Source organism: Daldinia caldariorum (genome assembly GCF_022478825.1).
Source record: "Daldinia caldariorum strain CBS 122874 unplaced genomic scaffold F4812scaffold_9, whole genome shotgun sequence".
Classification (NCBI taxonomy): Eukaryota; Fungi; Ascomycota; class Sordariomycetes; order Xylariales; family Hypoxylaceae; genus Daldinia; species Daldinia caldariorum.
In genome coordinates this window covers 668,454-686,167 of record NW_025953045.1, presented here as the reverse complement: position 1 = coordinate 686,167, position 17,714 = coordinate 668,454, and the positions used below count along the sequence as shown (strand labels likewise).

At 48.6% G+C, this 17,714-nt stretch overlaps 5 protein-coding genes across 5 annotated transcripts; 4 read left to right on the top strand and 1 right to left on the bottom strand.

Moving 5' to 3' along the window:
* Nucleotides 1-542: 542 nt before the first annotated feature.
* Nucleotides 543-2,307, bottom strand: F4812DRAFT_399958 (FMN-linked oxidoreductase). The gene is made up of 3 exons (XM_047932203.1): nt 2,075-2,307; nt 1,958-2,020; nt 543-1,879 (listed from the first exon to the last, which is right to left on the bottom strand). The coding sequence occupies exons 2-3, from the start codon at nt 2,005-2,007 to the stop codon at nt 670-672; spliced, it is 1,260 nt and encodes a 419-aa protein (XP_047789835.1). The 5' UTR covers nt 2,008-2,020; nt 2,075-2,307; the 3' UTR covers nt 543-669.
* Nucleotides 2,308-2,405: 98 nt separating this feature from the next.
* On the top strand, nt 2,406-4,892 carry F4812DRAFT_399891 (Phosphoribosylaminoimidazole carboxylase). Its single transcript, XM_047932201.1, has 3 exons — nt 2,406-3,394; nt 3,522-4,100; nt 4,263-4,892. Exons 1-3 carry the CDS (start codon nt 2,482-2,484, stop codon nt 4,589-4,591), a joined length of 1,821 nt encoding a protein of 606 aa, XP_047789834.1. The 5' UTR covers nt 2,406-2,481; the 3' UTR covers nt 4,592-4,892.
* A 416-nt stretch (nt 4,893-5,308) lies between these two features.
* On the top strand, nt 5,309-6,804 carry F4812DRAFT_399910 (Aldo/keto reductase). The gene is made up of 3 exons (XM_047932202.1): nt 5,309-5,941; nt 6,015-6,126; nt 6,237-6,804. The coding sequence occupies exons 1-3, from the start codon at nt 5,515-5,517 to the stop codon at nt 6,694-6,696; spliced, it is 999 nt and encodes a 332-aa protein (XP_047789833.1). The 5' UTR covers nt 5,309-5,514; the 3' UTR covers nt 6,697-6,804.
* Nucleotides 6,805-9,829: 3,025 nt separating this feature from the next.
* Nucleotides 9,830-12,420, top strand: F4812DRAFT_451300 (uncharacterized protein; the record flags this gene model as incomplete). Its single annotated transcript, XM_047936191.1, has 2 exons — nt 9,830-10,480; nt 10,534-12,420. 2 exons carry the CDS (start codon nt 9,830-9,832, stop codon nt 12,418-12,420), a joined length of 2,538 nt encoding a protein of 845 aa, XP_047789832.1.
* Nucleotides 12,421-13,273: 853 nt separating this feature from the next.
* Nucleotides 13,274-17,657, top strand: F4812DRAFT_399814 (P-loop containing nucleoside triphosphate hydrolase protein). The gene is made up of 3 exons (XM_047932200.1): nt 13,274-14,283; nt 14,456-16,428; nt 16,484-17,657. Exons 1-3 carry the CDS (start codon nt 13,476-13,478, stop codon nt 17,186-17,188), a joined length of 3,486 nt encoding a protein of 1,161 aa, XP_047789831.1. The 5' UTR covers nt 13,274-13,475; the 3' UTR covers nt 17,189-17,657.
* The last annotated feature ends 57 nt before the right edge of the window (nt 17,658-17,714 follow it).

Below are 17,714 nucleotides of genomic sequence, written 5' to 3'. Positions count from 1 at the left end.
GCAAATACATTCGGATATGCCTGATTTTGATTTTTGACGTTATTTTTTGTCTTGTTTCCCACAAGAGCCTCAAGGCTGCATGAGGCGTTCTTGGCTCAAGGGCAACACCGGAGTTTGATCGCGGCACATTCTGACATCTCTCGAGGCGAGGGAGAGGAAGAGTGGGAGGCGCGTTACTAATTCTTTTTTTTTTTCCTTTTGCATAGGTCAGGGTCTGCCGATGCCTCTGTTACATTACGTTCTACATTCGATGTGTGTTGTACAGTAGAATGGACGCATAGGTGCATTGCATTATGAGAAGGGGTGTGTAGCAGAGGTATCTTATCTCCTTTTTTGGAAGGGGTGAGGGAAAAGGGGATCGGTCTATTGTGATACCAGACTTTTTTTGATAAGAGGTATCGAGCTATGGAATGCATAAATCATAATTACCGCTGTTGGTTCTCGTGTCTGTCAGCCTGCTTGTGCTTGTTGCTGCTATTGCTGCTATCTCTATCATCATTTGGGTTCTTATACAGAAATGCCTGCCGTATTTTGGGTATCTACCTACCTCCTATGTATGTCTTCCCGGAAAATGTACACACGCATCTATCCCGTTACCTATCTTATATATACCGTCCATCCCAATATTTCAATATTCTTTTCCTTTTTTTTTTCCTTTTTCTTTTCCTCTCAAGCAAACCGCACAACACCACTTCCACCTCCCACCCGATTCCTCCTGATCTCATCCATGTAATCGACGACGTCGATCCAATTCCCAATCTCGTTGAGGCGTATGCGCTCCTTCTTCGTCAGCAGGGCGGCGTTGCGGTCGGGGCCGAAGCCGGGCCCGCACATCTCGTTCAGGTGGTGGACCGCTAGCTTTAGGGGCAGGGGAGCGCGCGCCACGTTGTTCATAAACACGTCGACGGCCTCCCAGGGGCAGGAGTCGTGCCCGGCGAAGAGCGCCGGGTTTGCGAGGAGCGCGCGCGCCGACATGAGGCCTGAGAGGTTGGGGATGTTGATCTTGGGCTGCTTGGCTGGAGAGCCGTTGGTAAGGTTGGAGTTAGGGTTGGAGTTGGAATCGGTGGTGGTGGTGAATGTAGGCTGAGGATCCAAGAGGTGCGAGGTATACGGCAGCGTGGACAAGGTGAACACATCCCCCGACACAAGGACGGGCAGCTTCTTGCCGAACATAGACGTGAGCAGCTCGAGGGCCTCGACATTGATGGGGACGCTGCTGGGTGTGTTCCGCGTGCGCGGGTGGATCGTCAGCCAGTCGATGTTGCGGCGGTGCTCGTCGCCCAGGACGGCCGTGATGAAGTCGACCGTCTGCCGCAGGTCCTTGTGCACGCGGATTTTGACGCTGACGCTGCGCCCCACCTTGCGCCTATCACCACTATCATCATCATCACCACCACCACCGTTGTCGTTATTGTGGTCGCGGGTGAAACTACTATCTAAGCGTACGTCCCAGCCATCGCGCGCCAACCGCTCCCGCGTCGCGACCACCATATCGCGCACCAGCTCGCGGCGGTTCATGAGCGCGGCGCCCAGGGTCTCGGCGCAGGCCCAGCTCTGGGGGCAGCCGCAGTTGAGGTCGACGCCGTTGACGAAGGGGGCGGCGAGGGAGGCGGCGCGGGAGAGCTCGACGGGGTCGTTGGCACCGAACTGGGCTATGGTCGGGACCTCGTTCCCCCTTTGCCCCTCGACGGTGAGGTCGCTGTCGCGCGCGACGGCGCTGCGGTTGAACTCCTTGGCGAGGATCATGGGCGTCCAGCACAGGTCCGTGCCGAAGCGGTGCACCGTCTGCCGGAAGGCGAGCTTGCTGTAGCGCACCATGGGCGCGCAGGCGTAGAGCAGGCGCTGTTCGGATCGGGCGATGTCGAAGAGCTTGAGGGGGCTGGAGAGAGAGGCGGAGTGTTAGAAGAGAGAAAAGTCGTGCAGGGTGAGGTCAAGTGGGAATGGAGTAAGGGCGTACTGGATTTGGGGCTGGGGGAGCTGAGCTCCGTTCTCTTCTGCTGAGTCCATCTTGGGTCGTCACCTGGGTATGCGATGAGATGTGAGGTGGAACATATTGCGACAGGTTATATTTTACGTATGAGCCCAGTTAATGAGTGTTATACTCTAGATAGGTACCCAATGCGCCTTTGGATTATGTATAATGAACTAGTAAATTACACCATGGCCGTTTACTTTGGATATGATTCATATATTGCGGCTTGCCTAGATGTGTAGAAGTCAAAAATAGAGATGCGATCTTAGTGGGGTCGTGGATGGTGGGATGGAGGGGTAGCAAGCTAAATAAAAAAAGAAATATGTAATTAAACCCTTGTGAAATGATGTAAGTCCTTGTAAACCCTTGTGACGATCTCTATAACGCAGACCTTGGCCCCGCTATTATCAATAAAATCTACTACTTTCTTGGAGGGGTTTTCCAATTCGCGACTTATACGTCATTCCTAATTATTCCAATTCCTCGTACTTTTCTTTTTCTCTCTTACCATGGCAGCAAAGAAGCCCGTAATTGGGTTATTAGGGGGTGGCCAGCTCGGGCGTATGCTCTGCGAAGCGGCCGGGCCCTTAGGAATACCAATTGCCGTCCTCGACACTGAAGATTGTCCCGCGAAGCAGGCTAATCAAAGCAGCTTGCACGTTACTGGATCTTTCAAAGATCCCGAGAAGATCAAGATTCTCGCTTCCCGTGTGGACTTCCTCACGGTTGAGATCGAGCATGTGGAGACCGAGGTGCTCGAAGAGATCGCAACAAGAGGTGTAGAAATTCCCTTACCTGATGGGAGGGGTACAGTCTTAAAGAAGGTCCCCGTGCATCCATCGTGGCAGACGATACGCCTAATCCAAGACAAATTCCAGCAAAAGGAATACTTCGGTAATAATGGCATTCCTGTTGCTGAACAGATGGCTATAGAATCTGGCGAGAGCAGGGCCGATTCGCTGGACGAAGCAGCTTGGAAGTACGGATTCCCTTTTATGCTGAAGGGAAGTAAAGGTTCCTACGACGGTCGTGGAAACTTCAAGGTTAACGGTCCGGAGGACTTGGCTATTGCCATACAGCAGATGGGGGACCAGCCTTTATATGCGGAAAAGTGGGTGCCTTTCGAAATGGAACTCTCAGTCATGGTCTTACGGACGGAGGATGATGATGGCTGCTTGAAGCACGTCTACCCTTACCCGGTTGTCGAGACTATACACGAAGACAGCATATGTACCAAGGTGTTCTATCCACCTCGAAACATACCAGAAGATGTCAAGAGGCGAGCGCAAAAGGTAGCTAGCGATGTTGTAGCTAGCCTTTGGGGTCGGGGAGTCTTCGCTGTAGAGATGTTCTTGCTCGCCGATGGCCAGATTCTGGTCAACGAAGTTGCTCCTCGCCCGCACAACTCCGGTCATTTTACCAGTATGTATTTCCCATTCGCTAGTTACCTCCTCAGTTACAAGCTACGAGGGCCTTTGAAGTGGCACCAGCTTCACTCTCCTTCAGGACTTTCTTGGGCCGCTATTGTTTACTAACAGGAACCTTATAGTCGAGGCCGTGCCACAAATGTCACAATATAAGGCTCAACTATACTCCATTCTGGATCTTATCCCACAGAAAGGTGTAAATCTCAATGCGCGAGTGCCTTCCGCAATTATGCTCAACATTCTCGGCGGCGCCCTCCCATCTTCTCACATTAGATTGGTGGAACTTGCAGAGAGCACATATGATGAATTTACGGATATATACGTACATCTATACGGGAAGGAATCGAAGCCGGGACGGAAAATTGGTCACATAACCGCCACAGGGTTCTCTTCCGTTGAACGTCTCGCTGAGACCATAACACCTCTCATCGATGTTATGGATGAGATCCGAGCCGAACGCATTGGTTTGAAGATTCCTGTGCAGAAGCAAGCAGGACGAGTAAAACCCGTGCCTCTGGTTGCTGTAACCATGGGCTCTGATTCGGATCTGACCACTTTGGCAGCCGGTCTAAAGGTTTTAGACGAGTTCAACGTGCCATACGAAGTCCGTATCACGTCGGCGCACCGAACGCCGCATCACATGATGCAATTCGCAGCAGAAATGAAAAAATCATGCTGTAAGGTTATCATTGCAGCGGCAGGTTAGTACCCAATCCGGATTATTTCTCGTGCTATCATAAGTCATACATTATCTGTGAATTTCGCCGGGTTGGCAAACTTCGATGAGTACAGCCCGCATATTCACCAGCCCCAATTGCCAACCGAAACAATCAGAGGAGGGTTTTGCTAACACAGACAAATAGGGGGCGCCGCGCATTTACCGGGTATGCTCGCGTCTGAAGTACATATTCCCGTGATAGGTGTGCCTGTGAAGGCGTCGGTGCTCGATGGCGTCGATAGTTTGCACAGCATCGTGCAAATGCCAAGAGGCATTCCCTGTGCTACAGTCGGAATCGGCAACTCGACCAACGCCGCGCTACTCGCGATCCGGATTTTAGGTGACGCATATCCCGAATACGCAGAACGTATGGTACGATATCAGGAGAAGATGAAGAATGAGGTGCTGGCCAAAGACGAGAAGATCCAATCTTTGGGCTGGCAGGAGTATCTACACGGGATGCAGAAGAAATGAGCGGCGGCTGTCTTCCGACGGTCCAGCATAGATGTGGATCTCGGAAATCTGTCGATATTGTAAAATTTAGCAGCTATCGGGCTTAAGATAGATATCGGCACACGCCGGCTTCGTGTGGTTACCACATTTGGGTAGGATGTAAAGTTACCCGTAGAGGCTCAGTTATTTGGGTTTCAAAATTCGACGTAAAAGCATACAATCGTTTTCAACCAACAAGAACATATCCCGATGCTACAAGAATATATTTACGACCAGGTATCCGACATCCTGACGATAAGCGTATTATAAAGACTCACGTAAAATGCCTACATCAATGGTTGCTTAATGGCTAGACTATGCGATATCTGTAGACCAATAACAGCTTCCACCCGTTGCTGGGACTTAAACTCGAGCGAATTAAAAGTTGCGTTTATTATTCCAGGATTTGAGCTATTAGACTTAAATTTATATACCTTAGGTACTATACCTTTGGCGCCGGAAAGACGAAAAGTCAATAAAAGTTCTAGATAGTTAGTGCTAGACAACCTGGTCCTCTAAGAAATCCGAGGTCCATCGGGGAGGGGAATAGCACGGGGTAACTGCTACGTGACCAGATCGGGATTATGCGTATAGAGATACTCCAAAGCCGAGATGCTAACGCCGTTCCGAAAAACACCGTACCATACCATTGTCGTAATACCAACCTACTACTCGTATTCCCATTTTACCATATGGACATGCAACTATTCAATGTTCACAATGACTACGACCTGCAAATGATATAAAAGCCCTTGTCGCCGCAATGTCTCAGCGAGGCTCGAAGTCTATCAAGCCACCCAGTCATAGCAGTTAGCTTACGAGTCCTCGTGTGACTTGACTCATCGACACCTGTTGGGAGAGGGAGAGAGAGAGAGAGAGAGAACAGACAAAAAGAATAGCCGAGCATGCCTATACTCGCGGGAAGGGAAGTCGGGCCCATCGGGTTCGGCATGATGGGGCTAACGTGGGCGGCGGAGCCGGTGCCGGAGGAGCAGGCGTTCGCGACGCTGAAGGCGGCGCTAGCCAACGGGATGAACTTCTGGAACGGCGGGGAGTTCTACGGGCCCCCCGAGCGGAACTCGCTCGTGCTGCTGGAGCGGTACTTCGCCCGGTACCCGGAGGACGCGGACCAGGTGGTGCTGAGCATCAAGGGCGGCGTCGACGTCGGCGAGCACGCGCACGTCGCCGACGGCTCCCCCGAGAACACCCGCCGGTCGCTCGACCAGTGCATCGCCCAGCTCAAGGGCCGCAAGAAGATCGATATCTTTGAGTTTGGGCGCCGCGACGAGAGGGTCCCGCTAAGCGTGACTTTTGGGATTATCGAGAAGGAGTGTAAGTCTTTGAACCCCCCCTTTTCTTTTTCTGCCTCTCGGATTCCTACGAAGAACAGACTGACACTTTATAGACGTCCAGACTGGCAAGATCGGAGGCATTTCGCTCTCCGAAGTCAGGGCGGAGACGATCCACGAGGCCGTGAAGATAACCAAGATCGTGAGCGTCGAGGTTGAACTCTCACTGTACGTACAACAGCGCCAGAAATATTGTCCCCCCCCTTCCTCCAAGGCGCAATATAGACTAGGTAGGTACCTAGCCTAGATAGACAGCCACGCTAACAGCCCCCGTAAAGATTCAGCAGGGAAATCCTCGAGAACGGCGTAGCCGCGGCGTGCGCGCAGCACGGCATCCCGGTGATCGCGTACTCGCCGGTGGGGCGGGGGTTCCTCGCGGGCCGGTACCAGACGATCGAGGACGTGAAGCCGGCGCTGCGCAGCTGGCCGTGGTTCCAGCCGGGCCACTTCGAGGCGAACCTGCGGCTGGCGCGGCGAGTCGAGGAGCTGGCCGTGAGGAAGGGCGTCGCGCCGGCCCAGCTCGCCATCAACTGGGCGTGCCGGGTGGCCTCCTGGCGGCGCGGGGGCGTGCCCGAGACTATCATCCCAATCCCCGGCGCTACGACGGCCGCCCGCGTCCGCGAGAACGCGAGGGTCGTGGAGATATCCGACGAGGAGATGGCGTTTATCGACGGGGTTATTGCGGGGTTTACGGCGAGTGGTAATAGGTACCCGGATCACGTCCCTACTAACACCTAGACTCGCAAGGATAGAACCTGGATGGATGGATGGGCATTGCTGTTGAGGGCATGTTGAGTTTTGTTATTGTAGCACCAGGTCCAGGTAAAATGCCAAATGCCACTTCATCATCGCTGTCAAGTATTTGTACATTGTATAGACTATATATATAATGACAGCTACATATCTGACGAACCCAAGGAGATTATACTGATAGTCAACGTGTAAGTATGTTTGCCCTTGCGTATTCAAATACGAGCAGAACGGAACTTTGGATACGAGGACTCGGCTCTCTTTAGGCACCTGTTGTAGTATTTATGTCATTTGAATTTTTATCTGGTTTACTTCTGTCGGTTATGCATGTATGCCTCCTGAATCTTGATAACTACCTGACACGTAATGTGCTCATACATTAGATATTGTACAATAAAGGTATATCCCTAATTCTTAGACCTGAAATAGATTGGCGTCTGTAGAGATATCTATCATCATGGTTAGCTTGCCGAATCTAAGGGATGAAAAGCCCATTCTTGAAGCACCGCTATCAGGCAAGAATGTATCCACAGTTTGGCAAGCCTCGAAAGGCCGCCATTCAGCATTGCAGAATTCTTGGTATTGCTCATCACGTAGCGGGTTGGAGAAGATGCGGAAGCAAACGGCTTTTGGTAGTGTTACTTACATACCTGACCTGTTATGAAAAGGAGCCGGTGAATGGTGTTGGGGACGTTAGGTCGAGATACTCGTCAATGACGAATTACAACACGGATTACAAGATACCGTATATCGTCTCAGGAATAATGTCAAACCAGTAATATACTATTCTGTCACATCTTTGTGTTCAGTACCGATTGTTGATTTAGGTAGGTAACAACAAGTTCAAGTTCAAGTTCACAAAAAACTTGTGAGAGAAGCTTGAATTTGGGGTTACGCGGAAATTATCGTGAAAATTCCAACGGCAAATAGAAATGGGGTTACTAGCTGGTAGCGTGGTTCCACGAGCCAATGAGGAAGCTCGGAAATTTATTATATAACTCCTCTTTTAAAACGACATGGAAGAGCGTACCTAGGTACCTAACATAGATTCGCATCTCCACTTATAAAACGTGAAACCATGGAAATATCGAAACGCGGTTCGCGAAAAGGCAAAAGGAGCCCTTGAACTAATCTTGACTTTCACCCGTACAATATTATTAGTGCGTCCAAGCGGACCATCCCAATGCGTCGGGAGTTCCGCTGGTTTCCATTCTAAGCTTCATTTCTTATGCTTGCATTTTCTTTCTTTCTTTCTTTCTTATGCCCCATCGATAAAATAGCAATGCAAGATGGGTACTGATAATCTCATAGATTGATGTCTTGCGAGTTGTAATGTTGGTTGACGATCTTTTTTTTCTTTTCTTCTTTCCCTGCATACCTAAAAAGTAAGTGATTATTCAGTTCCCTGTCAGCCTGTATACTCCACCGATCCCCTCACTTTACATGAAGAAAACGGTAATTCTGTACGTGCTAGATTACCTGCATACATGTCCTTACATTAGGTTACCCGTACCTAAACACATTTAAAGATGGACCTTATCGTCTTCACATATCGCGTTGAAATGTGACAAGGGGTCTAGCTGTGGCCTCGTCGTCCTATTGCACAATTGTTTCCTCCTAACCCCTATTCATGGTCACATAGATCACCACAACATCGCGGAATTCCTGCAATGCAAAACTTTGAGGATCCCAGCTTCACTACATGCATGAATGTATGTGGGAACTCGTTCCTTGCGCCGATGGCATGGAATATATTATTTACCTTGCTAATTCATTTTGCTATGCATCAAGCCTTTTCCAAGCACTTTTTATTTTTATTTTTTATTTTTTTTAGCATACCCTCTATCCCTTTTTTATAAACTTTCGGGTAGATAATACTGCGCTAAAAGCAATGTGGATACTTAATTTTCTCTCGTTGAATTCCTACCCGACCTTTTCGTTAGGTTACAGAAACCTTCTTAGCGTCTGGTCTGTAAATCGGCAGGTGTAACGCCGGAAGTGCACTAACAAAAATTTAGGATCTAGGCGATCAAAGAAGCCAAAAGGAGGCATCGTCATTTCAAGTATGCCCCCACCAGGTCAAATAGCCAATTAACCGACTAGGTATTGTACCTAGGAACACCCCGGAGCTAGCTAGGTCAGGTACGGCATTGCACTAGCAGCACTAGTAGCACTAATAAGCATCCAATTAAAATACTTGCGCGAATACGGAATATGTGAAGCTGTAATCTCTAATGTGCCGTACCTACTAACTACCTCCAAGTAACTACCTCCCAGGTTGATCCCCAACGGCCTCACACGTTCCATTATCTCCAAGGACAGCCCGATGAGAACGCCGGTGCGATTACAATCCGACCAGAAAAATTGATACCTACTGGAATTGATTGGCATCACCACCATCGGCGTATAGCAAACTCGGAGGTTGAGAACAGGAAAAAAAAAGAAAAGGAATAGTTAATCCTTCCGGGTGTTGGCTTTGGAAGAATATTGATATTGGGCTCTTTTTTTTCTCCCCCCAATCATTTCCATCATGATAATTCTTGGAAACCGTTGAGCCCGCTGTCTTGGAATAAGGCCGTTTGGAAGTTCGTACTAATAATTTCCTGGGCAAAACTCTGCTGGTTATCTACAACTTTTACAACGATCCGCGCCGATTTCAACTTCAGTTTAAGGTTTCACGGTTGCTCAGCCGAACGAATCTTACTTCGAATTGACTTACATGTGATTCCATCACTTGTCGCAGCCGAAGATCGCCCTGCTTTTCGCCATCACCGTTTGTCCTCGAGTACTACAAAGTTACGAATTTACACAACCTCTTCGGGGTGCTTTGGATACACGGGCATCAAGTTAAGAATCTACCTGCGAAAGGTGGTGCCGTTCACCGGAGTCTGCAGACTGTCCTAACTTGTTACCTACCTAGGACCTAGGTACTTCTGCTTGACTCTAGGTGGTTATCGCGAATATTCTACCCTACACTATTACCCTGCGCGAACAACCAACTCCACGACGTCCAAAACTATAACTGAACGGTCTCATGTCATCAACACGAACGGCCACTACTCCGCCGGCCCAGTCCCAGGCTCAGGCCTCAGGGTCGGGGCCGGGATCGGGGTCCGGCTCCATGTCCTCCTACCCGCCTCTGCCAGCGTCGCCTACGTTGACCAACCCAGATATGATATTACCAGACTACGAGGATTCCTATTCTTCCCCAGATAGATCGCAGTCCCCTTTTTCCATGTGGAAAAATACACAAGTTGCCAATATGAGCTTTGATCTTACTCCCCAGGCCTTCGCGGGTCCCATCACCCCGACCACTCCCATCATATATGGTAACGGGACCATGCTTTCGGACATTGGTGAGGTCACAGAGGTTGAGAGTACCTGTCCCCCGAATAAAGGAAGGTACGGGTCTACGCGCAGTGACGATTCGATCCAGCCAGCGTCGTCGATGGTGCATTATGGGGCACTCAAGAAGAAGGATTCGAAACTTTCTCGCGATAGGCGAGCCTCAATAGACTCGACAAGTACCATCACGACCAATGAGCAAGCCGTAATCTTTGCCGATTTTGACGATACCGTCAGTGTCGACGATAGTAATTTTCAAGGCGACGACGAGGAAAGCGTTGCCGATACTTACATTGATGATGCATCCGTACAGGGACATATTTTGCCGAATAGTGAGGTCCGGGCCAGGATTGGAGAGGAGCGGTACTCAACTGTATTGAGTCGAAGAGCGGAGCAGATTTTAGCAAATGCCAAACGACGATTAACGGTGAGGATCCTCGAAATGTGGCCGACCTTGATGTTATATCTAACGCGTAACAGACTATGGAAGGGAACTTGAACCGGGCACGAACAACCCTCTACTCCCCTACTCTATCTCCTGATTCAGGCTCTACACCTTCACCCACCATGTCTCGGCCTACAACTGCGATCCATCGCAACCATGATCATACCCTCCAGAAGAGCGGTCATAATCACACGAGAATATCCAGCGAAAACAACATTCCTACTCTTCCGCTTGACGTAGTCAAGCCAGGAGTATATGTACCGAGATCTTCGAGTGCCCTTGGTGCGGCAGGTGGGTATCGACCACCTCTCCACAGCCCTCGTAGCGCGGATTACATCAACGAGGGTGCCAAAGGATCTTTTTATGCTAAGGAGTCTATGCTTGGACCGCTAAGCGAAGATGATGCTTCACAAGACGTGGATTCGCCAAGACCAAGCTTAGAGGGATCAAGATCGGTTAATTTCTTGAATCCAAATTATATGGACAAGGGGGTGAGGCGGTCTGCATCCACAGCGCAGATGCGAGACTTAAAGGACCACATGCAAGATCTCAAAGGAAGATTATCCTCATTAAGAGACCAAGCCAGAGCGGATAGCCTAAAGCGTCGAAGCATCCAAAGCCTGCGAACCCCTAGTCCTTTCACCCATGCTCAGGTTGATCAATGGTATGCCGACACTGCGCAATACGATGACGCCAGTTCTATTCATAGCGACTATCAGTCGCACCAATCGAATGACGATGTCTCAAGTATCGACGTTGGGGAGGGGCATTTGGCAGCGAAATATATGGCATCCGAGACCGATGAAGAGCGGATTCCAAAGGGGGTTTTGCGTGAAAGCCCAGTAATATTATCACAAAAGGACATCCAAGGTGGCTCCCTCTCGCCTGGATATACTCACCCGCCAATGGTCAACCAAGTAGAAGATGACTTGGATATGAAGACAGAGGATGGCTACGAGGACGACAATGATGGAGTAGAAAAAGAAGAGCAGCAGGAACAAGTTGAAACAGACGAGGATCAGGAACAGGGCCTGATAGATGACGGTGCAAGCGAGAGTGACGCGTCTTCGTATTACGACACCGTCCAAAACCAGGTTTCCCATGAGGATCGCGAAGATGCTTTCGATTATGAGCATTTCTTCCTGCATAGTGCGATGGGCAGTATGAGCCGAAGTCGGTTGAGAAGCAAGGGTAGCCGTGAGAGTTTCAGCTCCGAAGACTCTGTAGAGACGACCCGAGGGCCGGTTGCATCTACCACTACGGCACCATCTTCCAGTAGGATTGGAAGGCGTTCTCGTAGAGGCAGTACCGGCTCGATCTCGTCTTTCGACTCGTTCGAAACAGCTACGGAGGGTCGAAGCATACGAGCAGAAAATGAATACGTGGAGGTCTACCACGAGCACGGTGTCATAGTGCCAAAGCGTGCCCGAACACACACTCCCGACACGGCGAGGCGACCTGGCTTTTCCACCGAGTCGAGCGATTCTAGTTCCGATAAGAGTCGGTTTAGACAGTCGGATATTTGGCGCCCCAAGAGTAGCGCGGCCGCATTTAACCATCGTCCTTCAGTATCGTCATTAGATTCGAATAACACGCGTAGGAGCCTTCTTTTGGTTGAGAAGCCGAAGGTTAATGGTGGCATGTTGACGCCACGAGAATCGCCGGACCGGGAGTTGAAGCAAATTTCGGAAGTTCTTCTTAACGAGAGTACTTCCAGCAGTCAGAGTGGAGATAGCAGAACCACGCCGATCGAGATGTTGCAAAAAGACGATCGAATACTTGTCGAGCGTCTGGTTGCTAGTCTTGGCCGGTGCGTTCTTGGTTTGGCCGAATCCGGCCGCGGCTCGGTTGAGTATCGAGCATACCGGAGACAAATAGAAATGGCGAGACGAGCTTTAGAGAGTTTGGACGAAACCGCGTAATACCTAATTCATGCTTAATCGGGCGTTTGCGAATTATACCATTTGATAGGCGGCGTATCGTGCGTTTACCGAGCGAGGCCACGGAAGCCTTTTTCTTTCCCCTTTTCCCTCCAGGACATAATGCTTTCTTACCCTTATGTCTTTATACCGAGAAGCTTATCATATGGATTACGATCATGAGGAAAAAAAGAGGAACTTTTCTGTACTAACAGCACTTTTTTTCATCCGTATAGTCTCATGGGGGGTGGTCACGGCAGTGATGGCTTTTTTTTATATTGCATAATTCTTCGATACCCATTGGCCGAACAGATAGCCATTCCACATGTACTTATTATTCAGTTGTTGTATTCAGTATATAGGTAAGCTTTAAATTAAAGCGGCATTTTTACTTTTATTACCTAGGTAGTTAAGTCCTGTGTTGTCTAGTAAGTTGCTGTGATAATACGTTTGATGACATAGGTTTGTGTTCACTTTGTAGTTGTGCCGCATACCTGTTAATATAACTTGGTTTTTCTGTCTGTTGGGTTTTATACCAGTTTTATATGTTTAGTTTAAATTTAAATCCTTCCCAGCCAGGAATCCTAAATATGAAGATGGATAGTACATGAAAAAGTTGAGGTAGGGGGATTAGGTATTGAAATGTGTACCTAAGTACCTAGTACTGTGCAAAGAATAATCAATTTCACTACATGTTATGTGCATTAAGCGGTTTAACTTACTTTATGCAGTAATTTTTAGTGGCGCCTTCTATTAATATATTTTTACCCAACCGAGGTAGTGCATGTAATGCGCATATTGGAGGTATGTGGCTGCCTTCCAGTTTGACATCCCCTGCTCCTTCTGACTAATGAATCTTACCAGTATCAAGGCCGTGACTTCGTTTCAGACAACCGTTTACCTCTCTCACTATACCGCGTTTCCATTTACATCTTCATACATAGCTCACGTCATTTTCTACCATAACATGGGTTAAACAATTATTTACCACACGGATGAGACCCGCCTTCACTAACACAGCTCTTGTACTACTAGGTAGCACCTAGTAACGCGCTGCAATGGCAGCCGGAATAGACATCCCAGGGCTCAACAAATATATCCCTGCTGGATGTCTCAAGCTATCCGTAGATGGTACAGGTATCATACTACCACCTGAATTCTTGGGAGACTTAAAACCACAGATATGGAAGTTTTTCTCTCGTGGCCTTGATGATATCCCGGAACCTATCTGCCTTCCAGGCCAAGCACAGGATGCACTTCTCAGGCTACCTCTATTACAACCATTCATAGTATTATGGCAGAGTCGTTGGATCCAGATGTCTTTTGGGCTCGCCTCCGATCTCACTAGCAGCGGTCGCATCCGAGTTTACATCCTCCCTCAAGATGTTGACAGAAGTATTATCGAGTTCAAAAATGATCTTTCGAAAGTGATATCATTTCTCATATCACAGCTGGATTTCTCATCAAAATCATGGAATGGCGAAGAAGATAATCACGAAGAGCCAGGACCCCAGAGTGACCACCTACTCGATGTGGAGCACACGTCCCTATTAACCATGTTCAACAGTGTCCCTTCTCCAAATCCTCTCCCCGAGCTGGAAGCTTACCTTGACACCCGCGACGGGATGCAATGTCTGCTAGAGAGTCAGGTTCCTGGGCTTACCACGAAGCTTTATCCTTATCAAGGTAGATCGGCAGCACTTATGCTCCAACGCGAAGAAAGTCCTGGCAGGATTATTGACCCCCGCTTTCGATCGGTACTCGATCAAGAGGGACGACCTTGGTACTATGATGATGTCTCGGGCATGGTTTTGAGAGAACCTAGATACTATGATGGGGTGCGGGGTGGAATTCTAGCTGAAGAAAGTGAGTCAATTCCAGAATGTATCCATGGCCCTCTGCCTCTTATTTCTAGCAGCGACATCACATGCTTTTGCTTTCTCCGCATTTAGCACCCGTGATCAGGCTGAGCAACTCCCAGTAACCTATCTAGCAACGATTAGTTTCTATAAACGGGGATCGCTAACTATTGTCATAGTGGGCACCGGAAAGACTCTCATCTGCCTGGCCCTCATCCTCTGTACAAAAAGCGAACCGACAAAAGTTCCAGAACCATTTGTTGCTGAAGTGCCTCCCAGACTGAAAATCGCAAGCTTGCTTGACATGGCTGCAGCCACAGCGAATAAGCATTCTGTAGCATGGAAGCCCTATTTCGAGGCATCTGCTGCCCAGTTTGGTTTTGAGTACCAGAACTGCATAGATGCCTTGACTCGACCAGAGAACCGTGCAATATATAAGATACGGAATGCCTTAGTTGAGCCAAGAAGAAGTAACAGAACCGCGCCTCGTATCACGCCACCTAAAGAAGTGTATCTGAGCCATGCTACGCTCCTTATTGTTCCTAACAACCTTGTGAAACAATGGCAGAATGAGATCAAGAAACATACAACCGGTTTAAACACTCTTGTACTCGTAGACAGGAAAGCAATCCCGCCGCTCACCTCACTGTTAAATTATGACTTGATCCTCTTTTCTGAGAGTCGTTTTGAGTGGATCCAGAAAGAGAATATGGTCATAGGGGGTTCGATTTCGGATTTTTATTGTCCCCTCAATTATATTCGATTCAAGCGGTGCATTATCGACGAAGGCCATAAGCTGGGAAATAATAGTAGAAGCTGGAAGAATGATGTTATGAGAGTTCTCGACCGTCTTGAGATTGCTGCCCGATGGGTCGTCACGGGAACTCCTTCGAGAGGTCTCTACGGCGTCGAACAACAACAATCTTCTGAGACAAGAACTGCGGCTAGCAATGAGGGTGCAAAGGTGAGGATGCAGTCCACCTTACGGCAAGAACGGGAGGATCTACAGAGAATTGGTAACCTTGTGGCAAAGTACCTCAAGGTTCGCCCGTGGGCCAACACGAAGGACGAGGTCGGTGATAGTGTAGCGGATTGGAACACATACGTAATGCATCAGAAGCAGCACTCTAAGGGCCACAATCGCAAAGATTGTCTGAGGACGGCTCTGAACTCACTGATAATTCGCCATCAGCTTTCAGATATTAGCACACTGCTTCCCCCAGTCGAAGAAAAGATCGTGCTACTGGATGGCTCGTATCAAGACAAGCTATCCCTGAATCTGTTTTCGATGATGATCATATTCAACTCGGTGCAGTCGCAGCGGACAGACATGGATTACTTCTTCCACGAGAGGCAGCGTAAGAGTCTTGGCCAACTCGTTAGGAACTTAAGACAGGCCTGCTTCTTTGGCGGCGTGTTTTACTCAGCTGAAGATATTGCGAAAGCATTGGAGACTGCAGAAGAGTTTCTTGAGAAGAAGGATATTCCTATCAGTAACGAGGACGTCGACCTACTGACACAAGCAATCGACTTCGGTAAAATTGCCGTAAAGAACCGGTTGAAAGACGTAAGCAACAAATTCCACGCCATGCCTCTCTATATAAATAACTTTCCTGGGGGCAGCGGAAAGAACTGGTCACTTGATGATTCCGGGGCCGATGGCCAGCTAATTTGCACTGATGCCGGGATGATACATGCATTGCAGAAGTTTTTGAATCCCTGTATTGACGCCCCGACATCTCTGCAGCTGATGATAGAAAGTGGTCGACTTGATCAGCAAGGTGCGGCCGAGCGTTCTCAAGCCTTGATGGCAGCAATGGATGCTTCCGGTTATGTTGCGACGCAGCATAGCCAGGCTTCGGCGTTAGCGGGAAACACCGCACTTGGGGGTGATTATCATGCGATACCGAAATCAGGTTCACTAGGGAAGAAGACGCAACCGCTCAACGAGGACGCACAAGGCGTCGGAATGGGGCTAGCGGGCCATATTAAGGTCGCGGAGCCTTTAGCCAAGACGGCAATTATCTCGACTGTTTCGGCCAAGCTCTCCTATCTCATTGATTCCATCGTCAAGTATCAAGGCGAAGAGCAGATTATTGTTTTCTATGACAACGAAAATGTTGCATATTACTTAGCCGGTGTGCTGGATATTGTAAGAGGTCACATCTACGTCTACCTACTGGTATATCTACTAACTAGAATTATAGTTACAAATTCACTATTTAATCTACGCAAGAGCTGGTCTCAGTGCAGAGAGAAGAGCGCAATACGTTGCTACGTTTACACACAACCAGAAGTTTCGAGTTCTTCTGATGGATATAAGCCAAGCCGCATTTGGTCTCGATATGCGGTCTGCCTCGCGGATCTACTTCATCAGTCCAGTATTAAACCCACAGGTCGAGGCGCAGGCTATCGGAAGAGCGCGACGAATTAGCCAGCAAAAGCCGGTGTCTGTTGAGACGCTCGTTTTGCGAAACAGTATCGAGGAAGTTATTGTGAATCGTCGCAAGCAAATGACGCACGCCGAGCATAGCAAAGTGAAGTCAATCTTGGACGACAGACTTATATATCGGTGGATCTTGAATGCAAAAATAGTACCTTTGCCTGACGAAGAAGATGGCGTCGCACAAACCGCGATGTTAGAGACTCCCCAATATGTCTTTGGTAGAGGGTTTGGTCGCGAACTTCACCCGGATGAGGGATTGGTCACAGGTAGCCCAGATGGGAAGACAAGGTCAGATGCACCAATATCAACAGGCAAAACCGTACCCATCCTATTTCGATTGAATAAAGGCCTGAAACGGACTCATGACCTGTCGTCGACGGTCAGCGACCCACTTGATGAAAACACCGAGGCTGAGACCCTTGAGAGGCCATCGAAACGTAACGCCAGAGTGACCTTCGCGGTTTAGAAGGAGTCAACATTCCAACATATTTCTTATTATCAAATGAGCTGGTCAGAACATCCGGTATTAGCATTATAGCAATTTGAAAGGGATATACCACAAGAGAATTGCTGGGATTTATTTATTCACATGCGAATTCAATAGGTACGAAGGGTTACATTTTCGAGTCAATAAACGTATTGTTTATTCACTACCATAGTGTTAGCTTTAAGAGTTGAGTTTGACCTGCGATACTTTACCTGAGGTACTTCCCGAGATTATTAAATTATTTAGCCTCCAAAGTACCTGGTACCTACACTGAAATTAGCCCCTTTTTGGGGCGACCACGCTTACAATTCCTATAGGTAGCTGATCAATAAGAAGCCAAGCTAAATGACACACATCACAATATAGGAAAGCGCGTAAGACTGTCAGCTTGATAGCACCCTCAAAGAGCTTATTATCTTAATATTATTTCCATGGCTCCGTCCAAGCCAAAAAAAAAATTGTTATAAGCCGTATCGCTAGGTATGTATTTGCAACTTCTACCGCT

What these genes read in the sequence shown, in the direction of transcription:
- F4812DRAFT_399814 (XM_047932200.1), top strand. Translation starts at nt 13,476, where the DNA reads ATGGCAGCCGGAATAGACATCCCAGGGCTCAACAAATATATCCCTGCT. An exon ending in TGGAATTCTAGCTGAAGAAA is followed by an intron (nt 14,284 to 14,455) that starts GTGAGTCAATTC and finishes CTATTGTCATAG; the next exon opens with TGGGCACCGGAAAGACTCTC. An exon ending in TAGCCGGTGTGCTGGATATT is followed by an intron (nt 16,429 to 16,483) that starts GTAAGAGGTCAC and finishes CTAGAATTATAG; the next exon opens with TTACAAATTCACTATTTAAT.
- F4812DRAFT_399891 (XM_047932201.1), top strand. Translation starts at nt 2,482, where the DNA reads ATGGCAGCAAAGAAGCCCGTAATTGGGTTATTAGGGGGTGGCCAGCTC. An exon ending in CAACTCCGGTCATTTTACCA is followed by an intron (nt 3,395 to 3,521) that starts GTATGTATTTCC and finishes GGAACCTTATAG; the next exon opens with TCGAGGCCGTGCCACAAATG. An exon ending in GGTTATCATTGCAGCGGCAG is followed by an intron (nt 4,101 to 4,262) that starts GTTAGTACCCAA and finishes ACAGACAAATAG; the next exon opens with GGGGCGCCGCGCATTTACCG.
- F4812DRAFT_399958 (XM_047932203.1), bottom strand. Translation starts at nt 2,007, where the DNA reads ATGGACTCAGCAGAAGAGAACGGAGCTCAGCTCCCCCAGCCCCAAATC. An exon ending in CTCCCCCAGCCCCAAATCCA is followed by an intron (nt 1,880 to 1,957) that starts GTACGCCCTTAC and finishes CTCTCTCTCCAG; the next exon opens with CCCCCTCAAGCTCTTCGACA.
- F4812DRAFT_399910 (XM_047932202.1), top strand. Translation starts at nt 5,515, where the DNA reads ATGCCTATACTCGCGGGAAGGGAAGTCGGGCCCATCGGGTTCGGCATG. An exon ending in TGGGATTATCGAGAAGGAGT is followed by an intron (nt 5,942 to 6,014) that starts GTAAGTCTTTGA and finishes GACACTTTATAG; the next exon opens with ACGTCCAGACTGGCAAGATC. An exon ending in GTCGAGGTTGAACTCTCACT is followed by an intron (nt 6,127 to 6,236) that starts GTACGTACAACA and finishes GCCCCCGTAAAG; the next exon opens with ATTCAGCAGGGAAATCCTCG.